Here is a 25,050-nt window from a genome sequence, read left to right as displayed (position 1 = left end):
GACTCGATATCGATAGATACTCATTAATAAAGGACTCAGATGGGGATCAGGGCCACAAACACAGGACATCCCTACTTTAAAGCGTTGATGATGATTAAGAGTTTTGAAGTTAAAAGGACAACTTTTGCTGAAAATTGCCTTGGTATTTACATTTCAATAACACATGTGACAGTCATTGTCGGATATCAATATTCATGTATCAATAAATCATTTTTGAGAATGAATTTTTTTAGCATAAACAAAATGTATGAAATGAATGTAAGTCCGTACAAGTCCTCATGTAAGAACATTTTTGTATTGTTCTCCTAAAATGCTGTTTTTTCTTTGAGCTTTGTTCATGAGGAGGTGAAGGTTAATGAGATTTGATCATTAGCACAGTCAACGCCCAATCATTCACAAAAATGTTACTAAAGAGTATAAAAACAATAATTTGACAGTGCTGAGCTTCAAGTCCTGCTGTCAAAAATCTTCAGACAAAAAGCAGAACAAATTTAAGATTTAGATGCTAAAAAAACGTCTTTCTAAAACAAAGTGTTCCATGACTAATATGAGAGGCAGTCATGTGACAGTCACAGTGATATTAGAGGAGAGTATATTATAGCCTACAGATTAAAAAAATATGATTCTTAGTCAAACTAGTGTTTCTTGTTTGTGATATGTGATATTGGGTTATATAAATAAAAACTGACTCATACATTTAGTTTGTACCTAAATTATAATTTTGATAAAATTGATGTTAACCACAGATTTTCACTTGTATGTACCTCTTAAGAACAAATCTGTTGGTATGAGTGGTTCCTGCATGAGGCCCAGTGTGCGAGCAGGCCAGATGTGGAGGGAAAACTGAATGACTTAACAGCACTAAACAAATGGAGAACAGTATTCTTCAGAGGTGAGCAATGTCTTCACTGAAACGGGAAGGAACTGGGATTTTAAGGAGAAATGTACTCTTAATTTTGATAAACATTAGCACTAAGATTATCACATCATCTGGTTTGTTTACTGTCCTTTTATTGAATAGTAATTAGTGACGGTAATAAAAACATAAAACAGGTATTGTAATTAATTTGACAGCCATTCTAATTAAAAACAATAAACAGTGTGCAGCTCCTTTACAGGGTTTGACTAATATATTATTTCTGAAACAGAGCATCCAAAGTTTCTAAAAGGTCTGTTGATTTTACTTTATCTTGTGGGAACAAATTTTATTGTGTGTGCAAGAGAATTTATTAAATATTAATGTGCTTCCTCAAAGCACACACAGTTTACACATTCCTGGTTTTCTTTCTTTCTATTCCTTTTTAATTTAGCTACATGTCAATGAATGCAGTGCTTTCCAACTATTTGCACGGCCCTGCTGTTTTCTTATAATATAGAGACCAGTGAGGAACTTTGGAGCAATTAGTCCTGCTAAAGAACTGCTGTCATGGAAACTCAGAGGCAGTAGCACTGTGAGGAATCCTTTTGTTTAGCCTCGCAGCACCAACAGAACCCAGCTAAGGACTTAGCAATAATTAATTCATTGTCAGTAATTCCCAAGATTCTGTGAAATATGAGATCTCTCACTTTTACCCCATGTATATTCAATACTATCTATACATATGCTAATGAAATCCAAACAATTCAAGAGGAGGAAGACAGACAGGGAAAATTGATGACTAATTATACATTTGGGAACCGGAGGGTGAGATTTCAATTGAATTTGTAGCCACACTTACCCATTCTCTAACAAACTTTCACAAGACAGAGAGGAGAAAAAAAAGCAGCAGAAAAGAAGAAAGATAGAGGTGACATGGCACATGTAAAATTATGTAAATACTGCAAAAGAAGTAAGAGACAAAGAAAGAAAAAAAAAAGCTGTAAGTACCAGAGAGAAAATAGAAACTAAAAAAGACATTGAGACCTTTATCTGACAATGCCATTCAAAACAGAAACACAAACAATGCATTTCCATTCAGCTCCCTCCATGAGCCAAATCCCTCCATCACCTTTAAATGATACGACATTTAACAGGGAAACTGTATGATGACCATGAGGAGTGACTGGCAGATTAAACTAGACTAGTCAGGTTAAATTATGTTCCCAGTTACAGGGTTCCCTCTCTTTTTCAGTCCTACCTCCTGCCCCAGGTCCATGGCACACAGTTTGGCTGACTGGGCCTTGGCATCCACCATGACATTGAACATGGTGCAGATGGACTGCGGCACACGGAAGTCTGTAGCCCGGCTGCTCTTCTGAAGCTTGACCTCGAATGCCAACCGTGTCCTTCAGAGGGGAAAAACATACAGGGCCATAGCTAGGACTGTAGAAACAACCCCCCAACTCCTCCAAAATAAGTTAACATCTTACTAATCATCTTCCAAGTAAATACAATAAGTAAAATTTGAGACTTTGAGACTTAACAGGTCACATATTTCCACTGAAGATATATAGATTATTAATGACTGCAATTTACTTGCAACCAGACCTCTATATACTGTATTTAAACAATGTCTTACCGCTTTATACATGATTCAATCATGTCACTGGACATCAGCTTCAGCCGGGTCTCCAGGTGTTTCCCAAATTCTTCCTCTGGCCAGTGGAGATCTCTGATGAAGGTCTGCAGAGCATCCAACTTCCAGAAGAGATCTTCTGATGTGCCTGAGCCATTACTGCAAGGGTCAGAGGTCAGAATGTAGTGTTTTCAGTACAAGAGTAATAAAAAGGGAAGAGACAGTTCTCAATCAAATGCTTGGATGGTTGTCTTAGGTTCATGCACACTTCAGGTTGATTGAAAGGAGTTTCTGATAGATTTCTGTCTTTCACTTTAGACTATGGTTGTTATCTGGTAATAAAGAACAACTTTTGTGGGAGTTTTCACTCTTAACATATCAAATAAAACTTTTTATTGGATACCACTAAGGCTGCAAATAATGATTATTATTTTAATTATGGATTGATCTGGCATTTATTTGCTCAATTAATCAATCAACCATTTTTAATCAGTTTAAATTGTCCGAATATGTTGTAAAATTAAAGATAATTCCAAACAGCCACATGTGATGTATTCAAAGTTCTTACTGACAACAATCCAAAACCCAGAGATATTAAATTACTATCATAGGCATTTTTTTACATTGCTTCATTGCTTGAAAAATAACATAAATGATTAATGGGTTGTTAAAATAGTTGCCCTTTTGGGAATTTACTTTTACTGGTACAAATCATTCAAAGACAGAAATTTAAAACAAAGAAAATGATAATATGAATTGATTTTGTTATAGTGAATTACAAACATTTTAATATTTTTTACGTAAAATCACTTTTGCTTTTCAGATTTCCAAACTTCACTGGTCAAACCTGTATTTTCAACATGTTTTATATATAATTGTTTATTTGGACAAATAACTTGTGTAAATACTTGTGTTTACTTGACTGTTAAAACATGTAATAGATCTTTTGTACCACATGCAGTATGTAGACTGTATGCAGTGGGGAAGCAGCATCCATGCTAACACTGTTATACACACTGCACTGTGAGTAAAGGTGAAAATTTATGCACGTTCCATCCTGTCATTTACACACCAAGCAATATTAGTGTGTTAGACTGTGTGAATGTGTGGGTGCAGGATACACATCTTTGTACTGTATGTGTGAGTGTTAGTAAAAACAGTAGTGCCATGGAACAGACAGTACCAGCACTGAGTATGTGCCTAGAAAGCATTAAGATTGCATTCATTTTGTAATGTTTATTTCTTTTACAGCTGACAAATGATACATGTGAAGCCTTATTATTCAGGATTCCCACTCATTCCAAGAGATCATGTTTCAGGAAGTCCAGGAGGCTTGCTGGTTGAGGAAAGTGTAATGTACTTCGAAACTTTCTTATTACTACATAAAAAAATTTATTCTTTCCAGGATTTTAACTTTTTACTTTTTCTGCAGTTTGGTCATGACCTTTTACTAAGTTAAAACAACAGGTTTTCCAGGATGTGTGGGAACCTTCACTTTGTTAATATCAACTAGGAAAAGATGTTAACATGTTTGAGTAAAACACTCTGTGGAGGACTGCTGGGACCAGAATTATGCCTTATTACCACCAACATAATTAAAATCTTTTCTCCCTTCAACAGCTTTAAACCAGTCTCAGCAGACAGAACCACAGTGCAGGGAACAATTCAGACACAAGGGGTCCTTTCTCAACCATCTACCCCCAGCAAGAAGAGAGAAGCCAGGGGGCAGGGTGCCACAACAGCAGGTAACTGCAGGAAACACTTTGGGAAGGAAAGATACAGAAAGCTGCATGTTCATAACAAGTTCATAACCAGGACAGCAGCTACCATTGAGCTCATGTCTCTGTATTTATAACTGTAGTTACAGTGTATAGTAACTTCCAGTTGTGTTGGAAATGGGCTATAATAACAGGCTCAGACAGGGAAAAGAGACAGTGGTAAAGAGCTAAGGTGTCTGTTCATGTGTTCAAGATCTGACAGCAATCAGAGACATTTCTCTTCATGAGTGTGAAGCCACCTGATTTCAAAATCTGTGGAAAAGCTGAAGACTCATGACCTTGGTATTAGGCTTTTTAGGGTTTTTGGGGGGATGGGGTTGCTGATTGCATTAGGGTTAGGGGTTAGGGTTAGGGTTATGTCTTCTTGTTATGCCTTTGCATCTTTCCATTTCATATTAATTTACAGATGAGGGAGAAAAATTGGAAAAAGGATTTCATGTCCAAATCACTGCCTCCTCCATACATCCATCAACATGCCCCATGCCATGACGTTGGCATGAACGTGGTTTTGGCCCTGTATAACACCCCAACACTGGCAACAGACATATACACACATCTACCACATTTATGTAAGTTCTTTAATATTCATTTTGTACACCTCTAAAACTGCCTCGGTAGGTACTTTTGGATAACCAGTTTGATATTTCTTACAACTCTCCTGATCTTGGAAAGTGCAAATGAAAAAAGTCTACCATCTCTGTTGGCATCTTTTCTTTGGGAAGTGAATTCATTACTAAATATAAAGTGAAGGTTGTCTAATCATTTTTTTTTTTTACAATGAAAACTTCAGAGCTGGTATTTTTGAATGTGTATCCACAAGATCCCAGACGAGAGAATAGGGATGGATGTGCTGTGGTGACAGCGTCACACTCTGCAGGAAGCTGCGGCGTACGATGGAGCTTTTACACCTCTGATCCCTGTGGTTGGTGCAGACAATGTTTCGCTTAAGTTTTCAAAGTGCTATGGATGATGTGTCAAGTGTATATTGTAGAGTGCTTTTAATAATAGCACTTACAAGCTCACATACATATTAATATAATAAAATTCCCACTGATATCACATCATTCAAGTGAATAAATAATGTTTGCCTATAGCACTAAACAAAAAGGTGTATTTAGAAATGCTGTAAAAATTCCTCTGGGTGCTGTGGCTACTCAACTTTGGAACAGTTTTTCTCAAATCTCAGAAAGTTTAAAATTGTGCAGAACATGACAAGCATCTTACCTACGTATTGTATTCTTTTCTTTTCTATTCTCTCTCTTTACAGCCATATTGTAACTATTGCTTTGGAGAGAACTTCATAAAGTTTGATTATGGTCTCACTTTAATCAGTTAAGTTGCATAATTTAGTAACTTGTATTATTGTTAAAGTAACAACAATCAGGTGCCCATATGAACAATGAGAGAAGTTTTCCTCACTGTAATCATTCCTCCAAAAAAGACCAAAATCCACAGTGTGTCCACACAGTCATTTAAAAGTTGATGTGAAGCTTATATGAGGCTTCAGCAGTCTGAGTTAGTCATATCAAGTGGATCTGACACATTTACAGTCTTTTTAGCATCAAATTCCCTCTTTGTGTTTCCTCAGACAGTGTTTCCCTGTTGAGCTGTGGTGGAAGTATAGTAACAAAAAGAGGGACTTTGGCACTAAAAAGACTGTAACGTTGAAAGATAGCTACTTGATTTGACTCATTTGTACTGAAGCTTCATATTAGCGTCAGATAAACTTTTAAATACATTTTTGCACAGAAGGAGGACTGTGGATTTTGTCCCCCATCACTTCCATTGTAAGTGCATTATGAAGGGATCTTCTAATGGTCAGTATGAACAGGAGGAATGATTACAGCAAGATAAACATGTTTCAGTGTTCATTTGGGCTCCTGGTTGTTGCTTTAAGACTCGAAAAACTGTGAACCTGTACTTTAAATCAGAAACTTGCTGCGCCAATGTCTGTATTTATATCATGTATATAAAGCATAATAAAACCAGTCATAAAAAAGCACACTGCACATTCAAAACTAATTTGACTTATTTACAGTCCAAAAATTTTGTTAATTTGGATAGTTATCAATATGCATAAGATAAAAAAAAACAAAAAAAACATGTCTCATCTCAGCAGTTTGGTCAAATGGCATTATTTATTTTAACTCTTCTACACATTGGACACATTTACTTCATTGTCTGATAGAAATATTTTATTTTTATTTTTAAATTTAATTTAATTTGTATATTACGAAAAATGCTTTGGATATATAAATGCTAGGTAAGCCTATTGCTTGGGGGTCATGTGACTTAGATACCACGTTCATGTCAAAGACATGGATGCATGTCTCAAGCTGTACAAGGCAGATACACACTCTGAGTCATAATTAGCTGTCATCCAGTTGGGTGGAGAAAAGCTGGGCATTTGTGGGAGGTTAACACTTGGAACTGTTAGATTTGGTACTTTGGGCATTTGGAGGTTGACATTGGGCAGAGTGCTTGTTATACTCCTGTGGAGAAAACAGAATAAGAGAAAGCAGAAGGCAGAGATTCAAAGCTGATGTGAAAAAGCAAAAAAATTGAAGATAAATTACCAAAGTCACACTAGTCAAAGATACGCTACCTGTTATAGCACCTGTTAGCAGCTCCAAATCCAATACATCTCCCCAGCTTACTGTGGTTTTGAAACCTATCCATGACAAACTCCAGACTGAATACTATCAACTTATTCTGTGTTTTGACCGTATTAGCTAGCCTGGGAAAATGCTTAAAAAGTAAAATCACTAATCCTTTGGGTGTGGTGTTGATGAACACTGGTGTCCCACAAGGCAACACACAGCAGAAATGGAAGGATGAAAAACATTGTGCAAAGCATGGCATCCCAGTGGCATAGAGCAGCTGTTGGGTTCAGTTATTGATTCAAATCTGAATTCTTTCCCATCTTTCATTAGCTCTATTTAGGATTAACATAAAATTGAAGATTCATTTGAGAAACAAACCTTTTTGGCTGATTAGACATAAACACTGGACTTTATGACTAATCAGTGAGCTGTATTGAATAAATGAAGCATATGTGTTCTGTCAAATGTGTTGGATGACATGTGGTTAAAAACTGTCAGGACAGGATGTAAGATGCATCTGTTATTTAACATGGTCCAATGTGGTCTTATTAAAAGCTTTGTTGGACATATACTTTTATTTACCTTTGGTTAAGTTCCAAAGTATGTTTAACATCTGTCAATGCAGACCTTATTTCATTTCCTGCTAGTACAACACAGTAAACTACATTTTTCTGCATTAACTGCCAAAATATTGTACATATACAGACATAAACAGTGTATACAGTATATTGTCTAGTATGGAACCGGGACACATTTTGAAATTTGGGGTTATTATTAGGTGCGATAAAAAAGTGTATCTTTGACAAATGCGAAAAATATGTTTTGAAAACAATCATGATTAAAAAAGATGTACATAACAGATTTTTACTAAATTAAATTGGAATTTAATATTGTATGTCTTGGAACAATACTGTTTAAATGAAAATATTGAGTATATGGCAAATGATATGTCAGTTTTTTCAGCTGTAGCAGAAACTGAATCAAAATACTAAACAAATACAGACCAACACAAAGACTGAGAGAGACTTTTAAACAGGATCACTGACTTGCACCTGCTCTCCTGCTTCAATCTGTAGAATCATCAAAGCAACTACAACATAAGCTGACAGAATAGAGTAAAGCTATTTTCACATGCATACATATCACATGAGTCTGTGTCAACATTTATAGCCTGTAGTTTACTTTCCAAAATTTCTGGATATTTATGTGCTATTGAATGAGGAACACATGGAAGATCTGTGTATATAGCTACTGTATAATTTAGATAATGAGATGTCCCTTGTAGACATTCATTTATGTAAACAACATGGCAAAAATGCAAACTGAATCAAATATTCCAATGAGTCTTGTGAATCTGCATATACACATAACATGCCTACACCTGTTTTTATTTTAGTACACATACAAGAGAATTGAAGCAGCTTAATAAAGTCTAAACCAGCTGAAACTGTGCACAGGTCTGCAAAGTGAAAATGGCTAAATCCTCCACAACACATCCTTATTGTAGTTGCAGGAGATAGGTAAAGGTTAGTAAGTGAAGGCGTCCTTACTTGACAGGCTCCCAGGATTCCCTTTCAAAGCCTCTGTGAATGGACTGAGCAATAGAGGACTCCATCAGGTCCACATACCGCACCACCAGGGGGGCGTACAGGTCCTGCAGGTGTTTGTGGAACTTCCCGTTGCACAGGTTATCTGAGGGAGGGCATGGGAGGGAAGAATTAAGACACACCAAGTAGTCAGTGATGAGTCATGTGGTATCATTTGCGAAGCCCAAAGTGCATTTCAATTCCCTTATTTGATCGTTCCTCACTCCTCAATTCTTGACTTGACCCAGAAATCATTCTAGCCCACCATCTTGAAGGCCCTCCAAAAGTGCTTTTTCCTGCTCTGAGGAGCGAGGATTGAGGATCGAGGAAGGATCCCTGAAGAGCTATGAGTGAGGATTCTTCATAGAAGTCTTTCACTGGCCGACACGCCCCCTTACTGGATGTCAGGTATTGATTGGATGCTGCAGCTCATCAGACTGATCTGATACATCACAACATTACAGATTAAACTCAAGTGTTTCACTCCCAAATTTTATATTTTATTTGTTTTCTGATTCATCATCTAGTTAAAAATCGGTCTGATCAACAAAAGAACCATAAACAACTTTCTTCATATATTAGAAAGATTTTTCTTTTAACAATCTGTTATTTCCTCCATTAACTGTTATTACTGGTAAAAATTAAAGTACACAGTTTAAACACATTTATATTTTACATCATTTATCACCATTCAGTCACATGTGAGGCTGAAAATTCCTGAGCATCAGGTTTGATATGAGTTACATAATTTCCATTTTCCCTGAAACATTTAGCCTAATAGATGGGTTATTAAATTATGGGTTATTAAATAATGAATTCACTATCAGAATATTAATAAATGCAGATGCAAATAATGAATTAATAATTCACATTCTGCCAGTAGAAATGGTTGATGTGCCTCTGAGCAGGAGTCAGTACACAATATAAATACAGAATGCTGGTTTTTAATTCATGTGCAGGTGTTTGTTAAACAGCTAACAGGCTGCAGAGAGAAAACAGCTGCTCTGGCAGTGATAACTGTGCACCTTTATTAGTGTCAGCATAGTGCACATGTGTAGACACAAACTCCTTCAAAAGTCTCTACAGCTGTTAAAGCCGACTGACAGCTGATCAGCTGTGATCAGCTGCCACCGTTTCACATGACGCTCCAGAGGAAATGTCTCTAAAAACATATTTCCTCTTTCTTTGCATCTTTTGCATCTTCAGTGGGACGAACTAAGATGCAGGGAAAAGACGCAAGTGAGAGAAACGTGGATGCAATTAAAGGAAATGGCATGTGCCCCCGGTCTGTTAAACGTACAGTAAATAATGTGAAGTGTTCTTAAGTTTTCTACTGTGAGTTAAAAGAATAGTTCAGTATTTTGGAAAATACATCAATTTTAAGTTTTCAGTGTTTGACAGGAGTGGGGAGGGGGCTGCTTCAGTATCATATTAGTCAGTCCTGAGATTCAGTGTGAAATTATGGAAATGTTTTCATGTAGAATTTTGTAAAGCATGCATATTTGCATATTCAGCTGTTTTGACAGTAAAAGTGCGCTTAATAATATTACGTTAATCTCTCCAGGGTAGAGCTTTTAGAGAAAAAAGTCTGGCCTGACAACAGTGAAAAAGCCCTGTCCTAGAAGGTGCGAATGAAATATGTCAGGAGGCTGCTGGTTGTGGCTAACACTGGCTCTTCATTAGCAGGTATGACACAGCATATCCAGTTTTCAATCTTTCTAAACAAAGGTCGGAGTGTCAGGGTATTTCTAAATCCAAACCGTCACACACATTTCCCCCAGTCTCCGCCGGCTCCCAACTGGTAAAAAGACAACACTGACAAAGACCACAGGAGATAAAATGGAGGCCAGTGTGTGCTAATGTGATGCCTCACGGCTCCATGCAGTGTGTCTGCTTTTCCTCTCCCTCTCTCTCTTCTTTTTTCTCTCCCCCTCTGAGCATGTGTGTGTTTGTGTTTGTGTGTGTTGGCATTGGAGTTCAAGGTCGATGATACACAGTAGGTGCAATGTTTGTTGTGTTCCCTGATTGCCACTCTCCCAATTAGCCACTTGAGCGGCTGCTGTCCACTTGGATGTGTTGTGTCCAGGAGTGTGTTCGCAGGGCTCGCCATGGCCCAGCTACCACTGCTTTAGACCTCATTAACTCCTCGAATGGCAATGCGACTTTGGCGCCTGTCTGGTGCTAAGGCTATTTACTGCTACATAAGTGCACCGCTGTGGGGCAACAGAGCAGATGACCTTCTGTGGAAAAGATGTCTCAATGATGATAGGGTTTAGTAAAGTATGCGCTGTGTGAGCAGTGGGGGGCTCTGCTGGCTCGTATGTTGGTATTGAGGATGGTTTGTTGTGTGTGACGTCACACTGACGGTACTGTGCTGCAGAATAACACAGTGGCCCAATGCTTTGTTTGTAGGCAGCTATTGAGAAAAGAAAGGATGATAGACTGGCATGAAGAGCTCCAGTGTATCTACACAGTGTCTTTGCATTTATTGCATACAGATTAAAGGGGCATTACACTGATTTTACTCATAAATGTCAGATTACAAGTCTTGAGAGTACTACTCATCTTGTGCAAATAGTTGTATAATGTACTTTCTGGGTCTGGAGGAGCTTTGTCAAGTGTGAAAAATCACATCTGATGATGTCACAGTGATGTCATCATGGTCATCTTGGCTTGGGCTTGAAGATGACAAACAGAAAGCCTCCATTACAAACTGGGGAGTGGGGTTTAAAAGCCATGAGCAGTTACCAGGAAGTGAAGGTCTGACAAAAAGATGCCAGTGGTGCATTATGGGAAGTGTAGGATGCAAATTTTTTGGATTTTGCCCCACACTAGGGATTAAAAGTCGGGATATCTCGACCTCTGCTGCTTGGATGTGACTTCAAAGTCCTCAGACTTTATGAAAATTGCTGGAGAACCTCTTGAAAGGAGCCTGAATTTTGCCAAGTATACTGTAAAAACCTTGTATTTTGACTAATTAACTGTTTTTATATGCCTATCATTAAGTTATAAAAATCTTGCAACTTTTTTAAATCTCATTTTAATTTCTGTTTCATACAGTCAGTTATTTTCTTTAAAACTTCATTTTAAACACAATGTCATTGATTTAAGAAAATAGGATTTTAGGACTCCATGACAAAAAACAACAAAAACCTCCAAGTATCAATATGGTGCTCAACTAAATTAAAAATTGGACAATAACTTAACTAAAGAGTGCATTATGTATAATGCACATTCATTGATGATGTGCTCTTGTGTTATAAAACAGAGAACCGTATAGAATACAGAACCACATTAAAGCAAAATCTCATATGCAGAGCCAAACCAACAATGAAATGATCTACCAACAGTATTGTGTGTGTATCCTAAGTCTGATATATCTTATTTCTCTGTTAGAGTAACATTTGCTAAAAACTACATTGACCAGCTGTTTTAGGAAGGTATTAGTCTGTTTTTTTAAATTGTGATTGAAAGATTTATATATTTAGTGGTAACCACTGGATTGAGGCTGAGAGACAGACAGGGTAGGGAAGTCAAAAAGTATTGAGAGACAGACTAACACATTGTTGGTCTTTTCATGGGATTTGTTGGCAATAACAAAATATAGAATAACACTAGACTTGTCCTTTCAAATCAATTTAGAGGTCTTGGAGGATTTGGTGGTAAGATGAACCAAGTTATTGTTGACCAAGAATATCAATTAAATGTGTCTTAAAGCAATCTACAGATGAAACAAACTACACATGTTGACAATCTAAACAATTGTTTTTCAGTCAAATAATTTAGCCAATGAGAGTATAGACAACCAACACTGCCTAGATTTTTGTTTTTCTAATTTCATACTTTTTAACATTGATAGCAAATGGTTATTTTATCTGTTGCATCAAAGTTGAATAAATGAATAAATGAAAGAAAGTTGAAGTCAATTTCTAGCGCACAAGAAAATTTACAAAATATTTGTAGGGGTCTGTTTTTATTATAGTCATCATATTAGTGCCCACAGAATACAGTTCATTTCCTTTCTCTGTTAACGGCTGGCTGGTGTAGCTACGTCCATTGCTATGCACTTCCATTTCCATTTTCACACAATCTGACAATATGTAGTAAATGAAAAGGGGCCAATTTGATGACACAAACAAGTGAGCATAACAAGCTATTTGCAATTGCCTCTGTTCAGCTGAATGAGTGGACCATGCTCTGCCTTCTCCTTGACTCCCGACTGACAAACTGAAAAGGGGAAGCATTCCCCAGGGACAATTAGCACCCCGCAGATTGAGTCCACATTGTGAACAGTGAAGTGTATCCTTTACAGGACCACGGACAGCTCTACAGTGTTCCTGCAGGCAACTGCATGCAGTTCATTAGAGAGATGGCTGGCCTGCAGCAACCAACATCAAGAACTAACCATTATCTTCAGTCAGACACTCCTGGTCCTGTTCACACACCAACACACACACACACACACAGTTCAGTATGTAAACCGCTCTGGGCCATAAGACGACACACATTCAACAGCAGCTGTAAACATTCATCAGAAATGGTCTTGATTTTTGTAGTTGATCATAATAAAAAAGCTGGGTGATAAAAACGACACTGATCATGCTAGAAACATTTTCTTGGTAATAAAGTGGGAAACTTGGGAAACAAAGCTATTTCCAACCCATCATATGGCAGTCCTTTAGGAACAGACACCCCACTTCCCAAAATGGACATAGCCATGAAATTTGGCACAGTCATTAATGGTACCTAGAGGATGAATCCTCAGGATTTTGGTGATCCTCTGATTTTTCCTCCAGTGCCTCTGTGCAGTTGAGAGTTTAGTGAAATGTCTCAAAAACTACCGGATGAATTTCCACAATTATGTGACTTTTTCTGACTCTCCAATTTTTCATCTATACTTTGGTTTATGACCAAATACCTGCAAACCAATGGCATTCCCATCATCCTCAGCTGTACTTTGTGTTGTGTGCCAATTCTCAAATGTTAGCATGCTAACACACTAAACTAAGATGATGAATATGTTAAACATAATACCTGCTTTGAATCAGCATGTTAGCATTGTCATTTTAGCATGTCAGCATGCTGACTTTATCATTTAACTTTTTTTTTGGTATAATTTATTTATTTAAATAGGTTCAGGTTGTGAATATACTTCTAAGGAATTTTCAGTTTAAGAGAAGTTTTAGGTCGAATGGAAATATTGACAATATATATAGATATTGACTGAAAAAAAAGTATATTTTGCAGTCAGTACTAAATTATAATAATGTCCAAAGATCATGTATAATGATGTAAAAACTTAAATAAGTTAAGTTTAATAAGTTTAATAAGTCAATAAAGTCAAAAATTTCCTGCTTATTCTAAAGCTATATGACTTTGTGACATGACAAGAGGAACAAGAAACTGAAGGAAAATAAAGAACTAGAATCCTGGTATGTTTTGAGATCAATGGGTATCTGTCACACAAAGACAGATACACTCCCCACACACATAGATAGCGTGTATATTGTAGCTAGGTAGCTAATGTATATATAGTCTCTACAGTAGCTGTCTCTGGTGAAAAAGCACTGACTGTAAAAACACCCCAGTGGTCAAATCTGCACAAATAAAGTGAGGTGAAAATTATTATGCCAATGTGTTTTTTTTTCAAATTGTACATATAGTGCTATACTATCATGCCTAATGCATGTGTTGTTGTTTTTTTTTATTATGATGTGTACTATGAGATTACTACAGGACCTGCTAGACCAACTGCCAGGCACACATAGCTACTTCATGCTGAATATTGAAGGTTTCCTTTTAATAGATCCCCACTCACAGTCTATCCTCAGGAAGTCGTTGAGCAGCTGGAAGAGGGGGAAACTGTCCCAGCTGTCCGGCGGCTGAACTTCAAGAGCTGCATCCATGTCAGCCGAGTAGAGACACAGGAACGTCTCAGCATGTTCCACCATCAGGTCTGACCACCATGCAAAGGCCTTCAGACAGAGAGAGGGAAAGACAGTGAGGGGGAAGAAGGCAGAGAACAGGGAGTGGAAGAAAAACAAGAGGTTGAGAATGAAAAGAAAATACATTTAAGTCCTCCCCAATGGGCATGTCTTTAAGAATTTAGAGTTAATAGTTTTGATCTCATTCACCATAATGGTTAGAGATGTAATGTAACTCCACTGAGCTATTGCAAAGACTCTTGGCTCTCCTTCTCACTTTTCAACATATGAAATCAAGTTGTTGCCTCAACGACTTCACTGTGTGATCTCCGGGGAAGGATTCTTCACAACTCGAAGCAGAAAAAACAGTGCTTGGGCACGGAAAATCACACGCTTTTCTGTTGGCCCACAGAGGAAACAGCAGCAGCTCCTTGACAGGCATGGCAGGGAGCTACTTAAACACTCACCCGCAGCTCCTTCAGCGAGTCAATCAGAAGAAAGAAGCTAGCAAGCTGCACCACACTCATATTACCCCATTGAATAGATGCAGTGGAGTGACTGTTAGGGACCAGGCTACTCTCATGCACATCAAAAACTCTCGCTTTCTTCCATGCGCCCCCACACTTGTCGTGGCCTCTTAAGAGGGACCCCTAAGGATCCATGGTGTTTGCTCATTCACATCAAGCTGTCAACACTGTAATGTGAATGTACCCATGGGCTTACATGGTGGTGGTGGTGGGGGGATTCATGCACTTGCCATGGGAGTTCTTAGCATTGGATAGTTGGGTGTTGGATAGTTGGCTAGAAGGTAGGCCCAGTCTGTGCCACTCAGATAATCATCAATTTTTACCTTTAAGACTTTTACACTGATCATTACATTCCAGTCACACAGAAAAAACATTCTTTTCAACAAAAATAAATAAAAAAAACTGCCTAACAAAAATTTGTGGCAGGATGTTTGTTAAACTGTACTTTAAATGACATTTATATACTATTAAATGGCTTTGCCAAATATATTTTGGATTATGTTTATTGGCAGTTCATGAAGTGTTACATTATGCTCGCACAGATGTTGTAGGGAGGTTGTCAGGGTGGACGTTTGGATGTTTGGAGGAACAAAGCTCAGGACTGTGACTCTGGGCTTTGCATCATCCCTTTCTTGTGTTGTTAGGTTTAGACAACTAAAACTCTGCTTGGGTTCGGGAAAGTATCATTTTGGTTAACTATTGAAAAAGGAAACACTTCCTGTCTTGCGGTCCAAGTCATCGTTACCAAGACCAAGACCACCATTCTCCCCCTAACTTTAACCAAGAGCTTTGAGATTTCTGAACAATACCATACAACTATTATTATTGCCTTAGCTGTCAGGAATGAATATGGGGGCAAAACAAATGACAATACATTGACAGTGAAGGTTTTACAGATATGTTCAGAGAAATGTTTTCTCATTATGTTGATACAAAGGGTAATCTGGGCAGCATAACATTACTTTGAAAATGTACTTACTGTTGCAAATAGGAGCTTATGAATTTAACCCAATCGATAGATCAGCAGGCCCATATTATCAGCTGTTTTTAGCTTATTGCAGATATATCTGTAGTTTATTTTTATGTATTTTAAAAATATTTGTGTTTCCTGTAAACTTTCCTGCCCAGTACATATCTTGGTCACAATACTTAACTACCAAAGTGAAAGGATCCTTATCAAAATGTAAAAAAATAACAACCCAAAAATCAAAAAACAATATTTAACAATTATTATTATCAAACTTCGGTCATGTATGCAAGCAGTCAAACAGCTCACCCAGAGAAAAGACTCTACAGCTCATGTGTTATGGGTGTGAAAGAAATTATTGTATGAATATGTATAAATGCTTGTGTGAACTTGTGAAAGGTTATAATACTTGGTGATAGTCATAGAAATCATGTTTGTGCATCTGAACAGTATGTTCTGGTGTGAAAGAGAAACAAAGAACATCTGTTTATTCTGAAACAGATCCCGCCAGATCCAGATGTCTGTTTGGATATAATCATGCATAAAGTAGTCACAACAACTCCTCCTTGGTGTGAAATAGATTAAGAAGTATTCGCCCCACTGTTTGGGGCTCACTCCTCTGTCTGTATTGAGTGCCATGCTTTGAGCATTAAAGAAACTGTAACAATACTACACAGTGTTTCCCCTGGGTTGACTGCTTTGAGGGGCATTAAAAAAATATTATTATTTTTGGCATTAAAAAAATACTTTTGGCCTGGTGGGGGTTCTCGTTGGCCCGTCGGCCCACTAGGCCTGTACTATTATAGGGGAAACACTGCTATATTGAGAGTTGTCTTTCCTCATTGGAGTGCAAGTGCCACGACAATGGGTCAAGAATGTGTAAGCCTTAAGAAAATTGGTGACCATTTTGTATCCAGTTGTCATAATACATCCATGCTGCTTACTCGTCCAGTTGTTTAGGCCGCTGTGACTTTCTAGCCACCAGTAAGAGGACTATTATTAAGTGGCAGGCAGTGCAGAGGTATGAAATGTTTTCAAAAACATAAGCTTTGAGACGCTTCTGCAGTTTCATTCTTGACAAAAACTGTGGCTCAAGTCAAACATAATAATGAGTAGAAAATCTCAAATATAAAATTGATGATTACATGAGAGGCACAAAGTGGGGTTAGTAAATAGGATGAGCAATAACCAGCATCAGAGCCACATACGTGAAACTGAAAGAATCTACCAACACTAAATTAAAACAACCTTAAGGTCTGACTGTGTTCACATTGGCATTGGTATCAGTTCAATTTTTCGTTTCGGTAAATTCACAGAGTCTAATGCTGGTTAGGCTATCTCACCAGTGTGTGAATATTATATGAGCAGCAGTGTAATGTATTTTATTGAAATGCAAAGGAGGTAATAATGTAATCTCTGATCACACAAAGCATGCCTCACATTTCCTCCATTGTGTGTGCTGAAGAGTCCAATGGAGAGGAATGGGTTTCTCTAAGGGAATGGAAGGTCACACAACACCTTCCCCGAGCTCACTTACTGGACTTGGTAGAGTAAATGACACATGACTAAACACGGGAAACAGGTTAGCATATTCAGGGATGATTCGGGGTAAACTCTGAGAAAACAAAGTACAGAGTTGAACTGTTTCAGACAAATAATTACACATTCAGCATCAAAAGCTCTGCACTTTGTTTTCTAGGTTGGGCATAAGACAAATTGCCTTAGTGCTTGCCTCTCTTCCTCATCACCAAAGGAAAAACTGTTGCTAGCTTAGAAGCTAACAAGCACTGCCACAAGCACTGGTTTAGCAGTAACCACAAGCTGAAAGGGGTTCTGGGTCATTGTTGAGAAGGGAAACATTAATGATCCGCTGCAACAATAGCCGTATCATTAAGTGCATGCATAGGACTTACAGTAAGGGTGGGGTAGGAGACGGGGAATATGGCATCAAGATCAGTTAGACAATCACATACCTCTTTTCCCTGTTCAAACATTTCCCCGCAAACCAAATAAATCATTGGAATAAAAAGCAGAAAGGGAATAACTCAATTTTGTTTGGTTAAGTATTGAAGTGACAAAAAGAAAGTGAGTTACAGTAATGCAAATAGCACAGCATCCACAGTAAATGGGCAAAAATATGTAATCAACTGACAGTGTTGACTGACAGTGTCTCTGCTTTTAAGTGTCATCCTAAAACACAATGGGCCTCATGCATAAATGTTTTCTTATTTTTCTTTTATATTTGTTCTTGCACAAAGCAACAGGAGGAAAACAAGAAAATCCTACGTGGGATTCAACAAACTCTCTTAACTGCCTGAATTTGTCGTTAGTCGCTGGTTTCAGCCTGATGAATGTCACCTGTTCATGAGGAGGTGCAGGTCCTGAAATGTGATCATTAGAATAATCCACATCCTAAATTCTGAGTATAAGAAAATTGATGAATGCCACAAATGTTTTTAAATCACTCGTACATGCATATTAAAAAACAAATCTGTTCATACAAGTGCTTCTTGCATGATGCCCATTGTCCTTTCTTAGCAACTAATATACTTTCTTTTATTACGAGATTATCTTTCTGTGAATCATATTTCTTTATTCATCTTTTATTGACAGTTTATTGTGAATTCTAGTTTGACTGTGTAGGAGATACATACACACACATTTCCATATTTTTTGATGACAGAGGTTTCCTCCCTTCCTACAGCTGGCTTTGCACACACAGTTGCCGCTCTTTCCACCAGCTCATTCCACAGTGAAACCAGAAGCTTGTGTGTGTGTGTGTGTGTGTGTGTGTGTGCAGTTGATGCATTTATACCAGTACACTGACCTCAGCATGGTGTTCCTCATTCTGCTGAAGCACCTCAATCACCAGCTCCGCCAGGCGAATGGTGTCCTCCAGTTTTTTGGCAGGGGTGACTAACCGCCCTACATTCTCTGGAGCACAATGGTCAAAGGTCAGTGTGGGCAGCCTCTGAGTCTGATCAGTATTTATTCTCTCTTAAACAAAGGGTGTTGTTACTACTGTGTGCATGCAACCTATACATAAGGTGTATAAGAACACCCTTGGTCTGAGGTTGCACAAAAATATACAACATGCATGTTATCCTGCCTACTGCAAAACACTGGAGCTAAAGGATTAAGTCACTCACAAATTTTGGATATAGCTGTTGCCTCAAAAGTGATCCTTAGTCCAGTCTATAGCCTCAGCCTAAATCACTGGGACAATCTTATGGTCATATTAAAAATACAAGCATGAAATATCATAGTGAAATATATAGTGTTATTATAATTAGGGCTGGGTATCAGACCTTAATACTTAAAGAGTGTTTGTAGCATCAATTATAGAGAACTGTCAGTTAAGGTCAGATTTTTCCTGATTTAAATCATAATTGTGTTCATTTTATTCAATATTTAATTGAAGTTCATGTGCATTAAACACACTCTGTACCCAGCACTAGTTATACTGTATTTCCAGGTTTACTACATATTGTTAAAGCATTTTTGATATCAATACTATCCTCATGAGTGCTGATGGAATTGTTGGGTGACTGGAAGTAGTGATGGCCTGTTGTCTGTAGCGAATGAGTACATCTCTGTCAGTGTGGGAGAGCAGTGATGTTGTCATCCAGAGAAAACATGGGCGTGACGAGGGATGTAAACAGCATGTACATTTAACACTCATCATGCAGTAATGTAGTGGTTATATTGTGTATCTGACTGCTTTTGCCTCAGATATATCTGTCTCTCACAGCAGAATTGCTGCAGGTTATCAGTTTACAGTTTGATTGTTTCAGGTGATGAAGTTGTATCCTACAATACTGTACTGAATGTAATTTGGACTCCCAACTATGTCTTTTAGCATGTTCAGTGAGAGGACTGAAATTATACCACAGCCAGAAAACAAACCGTTTTTACTCAAATAGTGGCTGGGGCCTTTATCTATCTCAACTGCAGAGGGTACCAGGCCTTTGTTGGAAGCAGGCTTATATTAGAGAGAGGCCTTTATTTCTAATTCCCTCTGTTTGATAAGTATATTTGCTCATATTTTAGTATGAAGCCTCCTTGTTTTCTTATCTGCTTCCGTTTGCTCTGTAAAATTTTTCTTACTGCATTACCAGTAATCCACTTACTCCGACGTGTGGAACAATAATTCTAGCACTTGAGTTCCACCCAGAACGTTTTGGCAGTGCACCACTTAGCTGTACTATGTGGATAGCATGCTCACAGAGGTATGCTCACTAGCTTAGCCAAGTTACCCTGGTTACCCTGGTTACCCATACTCATGCAGTGTTGCTACTGTCCTTATTATTAAATTATGCATCGTTATCCCCGTACTTAAATGATATTGCTTCTCCTCCGTCCCCCTCTCATCTCTTTGACGGTCAACTAGAGGGCGACGCATGTACTCATAGGACTGAAGGTACATCCAGGTAACTACTATTTATGCTTAACTGGCATGAACATTATATAACAGGCAGCAGGAGTTTATCCACCCTTGTTTTTTACCCAGCCTTTTTCTGGGGCTGACTTTTATTTGTTCATGTCGACCGCGCCCCTGGCCATTATCAGAGACCCGGCTTTTAATTGATTACCATCTTTTATTTGAGGAAGTACGATAGTTGTTTCTGATTGACAGACTGGTTGTCAGATGCCTGATGGCATAAACCTAAACATGGGTTCAACTGATTAGTGGTTTTAGTGTAGCCTTGCTTTATTTTTCCTTTGGCAAGTAGCCATGGTTTGAGCATGATAATGCACTCCAACATATTCTGATAGAGAATAGTGGACTCTTAAGTGGAAACACAATGACATAAAGCAGAGTGGCGGTCCTTACCTCCACCTCATCCATTATTCTCATAATCAGAACACCTCATTGTGCATTATCACTTATAACAGAGTAGAGAAGTGGGTGGGGTTATATTGGATGGCCGGGGTTCTAAAAGTAAAAATCCAATTCAGTACTTGCCTTTGGAGCATATTCTACACTTGAATAGGTATGACACAAATCTTGTAGTCAAAGGTACAAGACTTTGTACATAACAAATTCAGAAGTGATGCCAACAATGAGTCCAAGCACTGCACTGCACTGCACTGCAGGGCACTGCGAAGCACTGCAGCTGTAGCAAACATCCAGTCAGAAAGCTTTAAGTTTTAATTTGTTTTGTATCAATTCAGCTGCTATGCTGCAGTGTTTTGTTCCTGTGTGCAGAAATGAGGTGTTTTTTCAGCTCTGTCTGAAATGTTCTCCATAGCAAAGGCTGCAAAGTCCACACACCTCATCTCCCAAAGTATCCTCAATAAAACGGGCGGGGCATGAACACTTCCAGCTGTTTGGACTGTACTTGGCTGGATGCAGACTTGAAATGATACTTGGGCTGTGACCAATGACATTTCACCCTCAAGTCCACATCACAAGTACACACAAGAATGCAGATTGAGAAAGGCCTTATATTTTACCCAAGTCCTGATAGGATTAGAGAGTAGAGTTAGAGTTACATAACTCCAGAAATTCAGAGATGAACCGAAATGTATTTTTCTTCCACTATCTACCTGCCGACCTACCAACACGCATGACTTGTGACATCACAACTAGCTTGGAAGCCAATTGTGGTCCAGTATGCAACTTACAAAAGTTTGATGTGGAAACCTGAAGCCTCCAGCACACATACACTGAGAATGGACTTTTAAGTAAAGTGGGAGACATCTTGCATCCAGTGGTTAAACTTTTAAAATTAAAAATATTTCCATATTCATAGATTCAGTGAGAGAGAAGCTGTAAAGTAGATGTCATTTTAAGAATTTTAACAAAGTAATTTACCTGTTTTTGTTTGGAAATTAGACACAAATTAACATTCAAAGCAGTGAATTGAAGTATTTTTATATGTCTTAAAACTTGTCTGCAGATGATCTTTAAATTGAAACATTGAGGCTCTCTTTTAAAATTAAACTTTCTGAAAATTCATCCATGCTTTTATCATGACATGTCCTTAACTAGTGTAAAATTTTGTCCACCTCATTAAGCTAGTCTGCACTGCAACTCAGCTCCAACTCTTCCTGAGCTCTGTGGTGAGGTGTTAAATAACAAAAGAGATAGTGATCACACATTACACTAGTATTAGCATTTCTTCACTAACTTCCTGTCACCGATTCTATGTAACGTTTGCTGAACAGAAACCACTGTGGCCCAAGTAGTGATTACAGGATAGTTAAATGTTAAAATGAAGGTTAATAGCAGCACAAGTATAACAGCCATGTCAGAAAGTTACACAACAATATCAAGGTTAAGTTAGCTAAGATTAGCCACCATAAGCTTTTGCCTTTGAATGCATTCTTGGTCTAAACTCCTCTGTAAGAATTGCTGTTTTTACTGTAACAGCATCTTAAAATGAGGTTGTTTTTATTAGCATTTTCAAAAAACAATAACTTGATTGTTTTTTTTATTATCACCGTGTTTGTCTTCTGCTCCCTTTGTCTGTCTTTGTTTTGAAAAATGCTATGTAAAAAAAAGCTAACTTACATAAAAATGTGGAGGAAATACTACTGGAATCCACTGCCCCACCCACTTTCCTTCACTCTTGCAGAACTCTTCAATAATGTCAGTGTGCTAAATGGAAGCAGTTCAAGAAGTTCAACAGGTCAAGGTTCGAATGTAGGAATAAAGACACATTAAATGTCTTAAAAACACCACAGTGTGTGTAATGGTCCAGTTTATACTGTCTCACTCTGATGTCAGCAACATCATTCTGTTGGATAAGAACACATACACACACAGGGCTTTATAGGAGTTGAATTGGCCATGTCAGAGTCATGACTGTGTTCAGTCCACCCACTGGCAGAGCTCTTGTGGCTCAGTGATGTTGTGGACAACACAGCGGGCTGATGGGGGATTGCCTGGTGGAGCTTAAGTCATGCTAACATGGCTGAAAGCTTCCACAGAATGGGACTTCTGTACTGGTTCAAATGGGGGATTGTTCGGATCTAGTAATGTCTGTCAAGTCAGCAGGATTACATCAGAGTTTGGAAGTCTAGTTGTGTAAATCAAAGAGCAATCATTTTCTATGAAGTTGTATTTTTTCAAATATTTAAATGAAATGTCAAGTTTTAATGAACTTAATCAGGTCATTTACAACTTCATAGATGTTAACTATGAGTTTTCAGGTTTTGAACTGGAATATTTTGCATTCTTTCAGTAGTGACAATATTTGTGATACTGCAAGGTTGAAGGTCTTCTTTAACCTGACATTGTGTAACTTGTTGCTGGGTACAGTTTCTTTTGGATGGAGCACTTGCTTATTTCTGTTTAGTAAACGTTCAATTCTAGATTTTTGCCTTAATGTAGGTACAAGAATTAGTAGATGCTGCTTTGGATTAGTTTTGATCTCAAGTCACTTTGACGTGAAATGCAGTTTTTAAAGCCATTATGTGTAGGAGTTGAAAATATCCAATTTGAAATTGTCCACTGGTTGTATTAAAGAACACTGATAGGAATAGGTTTAAAGCAACACTTAGACTGTAAACATTACTACTGGAATTGTGTAACTTTTCTACAAACAAAAACTGTTGCCATCAGAAATAATATTTTATAATCACATAAACATTTTACACATAGTGGCTTTAAACACACATTTAGTTTTTCATGGCCTTCTTAAAGAAGAATGCTAACTTCATGCAAATAATGTTTTCTTCCATGCTTGGATGATGGCATTCTGTCTGTCTCTCCTGGGTTACTCATCAACATATTCCTTCTCTCCTATCATGGTTTGTCAATGTTGCAACAGTTCCTATGCTCAATTCAATTGGGTGAGACCAAATTTGACATTGTATTTTATATTATTGAACTATTGAACTAAACTTATCTCGAGAAAAGTTACATCTCCTTTCTGAGGTTTCAGAGCAGCGTAAAACACCACAGGGTGGGAAACATACACTTATGCAATCACAACATTCTTGGCACATTTCCTGTGATGTTCCTTTGACTTTGATCAGGTAAGTATCAGGAAGGTTGTGACAGGGTTCATGGTGGTATGGTTTAAGGTAGACTGGGTGTTTTCTGGTCAGGGATGAGCTAACAGCAGAGGACAGACAGACAGTACAATGTCACCTGGATCCTTCAGCTTTTTCTGAGATTTCTCCACTAAGTGAGAGTTTTAAAAAATACAAAAAGAACAGGTAGCAAGGATGGAGAGGAGGTAGAGAAAGGCAGGAATGTGTCAGGAAGGAGGTGAGAGAAAGAGATTGATGGTAAATCAGATTATCTAGTTGACATATATCGGCAACCTTTGAGCCAAAGGTTTCTTCTTTAAGTACATTTTGTGATATACAAGAAGAAAGGAAGAAAAACAGACATAAAACACATAGCATCTTCACTTTGACCTAAAATCCAATATGAGGAAATTAGAAAAAGCTTAAAAACCTGTTGAAATAATTGTAATATATTCCCTCAGTATCAGCAGGTGGTTTCATTCAAAGACATCAGCATTTTCACAAAGGGAATGTGTAACCTTCACTTTGATAGCTGGCCTGAATTGGGTTCAAAGACATTTCAAATAACTGTAGAATGTGGGTGTCCTCTCTGAATGTACCATGATCTAAAACACTGAAGAGGATTTACACACAAGCAAAGTAAAAATGCATTCAAGTCGCAGACAGACAAAGTACATTTGATTCGGGCAGGACAGAAAACAAGCTTGCAGACAGATTGTAATGTGTCTCATCTTGAAGCGTTTTAAGAAACTAACAAGAAGACTTTACAGACTGAAACAACAGATTCAACCTTAGAAGACATCAGGAATGACAAAAATGTGAGGTCACTTGCAGTGGTTGGGCGTGCATGCTGGTTTAAGAGTAAAATAAAAAGGGTGCAGAGGTGGAGGGTGAGGCTGGGGAATGAGGAAAGTACTCACGAATGGTTAAATCCATCACTTGGGACGCCAAGCAGAAGACAGGATGCTCATACATTTCTCTCTTTTTCCCTACAGAGAAAGAGGGAGGATACCGAGGCATGCGAGAGGCCAGGGTCAGAGAGGACGAGCACAGAGTTCACTAGGGTTCGACCGATATGAGGTTTTCAAGGCCAATTTCACCAATTTCATGCCATAAAAGCATATTGGTGAATTAAGTATAGAGTGTTTTTTCCCTAAAATGTATTCTTGGTAGGGTCAAAATATTGT

At 38.0% G+C, this 25,050-nt stretch overlaps 1 protein-coding gene across 2 annotated transcripts in view; it reads right to left on the bottom strand.

Annotated features, from left to right (window-relative positions):
• cadpsa (Ca2+-dependent activator protein for secretion a) overlaps window positions 1-25,050 on the bottom strand; it is a 195,071-nt gene that overhangs the window by 40,646 nt on the left and 129,375 nt on the right. Inside the window, exons 17-23 of one of the 2 annotated variants that reach the window (XM_044349147.1) lie at window positions 23,982-24,014; window positions 18,708-18,814; window positions 14,281-14,437; window positions 8,427-8,568; window positions 6,631-6,765; window positions 2,499-2,654; window positions 2,118-2,265 (exon numbers count right to left, since the gene is read on the bottom strand). In XM_044349147.1, the coding sequence (XP_044205082.1) occupies window positions 2,118-2,265; window positions 2,499-2,654; window positions 6,631-6,765; window positions 8,427-8,568; window positions 14,281-14,437; window positions 18,708-18,814; window positions 23,982-24,014 (878 nt within the window). The remainder of the gene's footprint in view (window positions 1-2,117; window positions 2,266-2,498; window positions 2,655-6,630; window positions 6,766-8,426; window positions 8,569-14,280; window positions 14,438-18,707; window positions 18,815-23,981; window positions 24,015-25,050) is intronic. The other variant, XM_044349146.1, reaches the window with a different exon arrangement.

This window comes from Thunnus albacares, chromosome 4 (genome assembly GCF_914725855.1).
Source record: "Thunnus albacares chromosome 4, fThuAlb1.1, whole genome shotgun sequence".
NCBI classification, from domain to species: domain Eukaryota; kingdom Metazoa; phylum Chordata; class Actinopteri; order Scombriformes; family Scombridae; genus Thunnus; species Thunnus albacares.
This window is presented reverse-complemented; position numbering and strand designations above follow the sequence as displayed.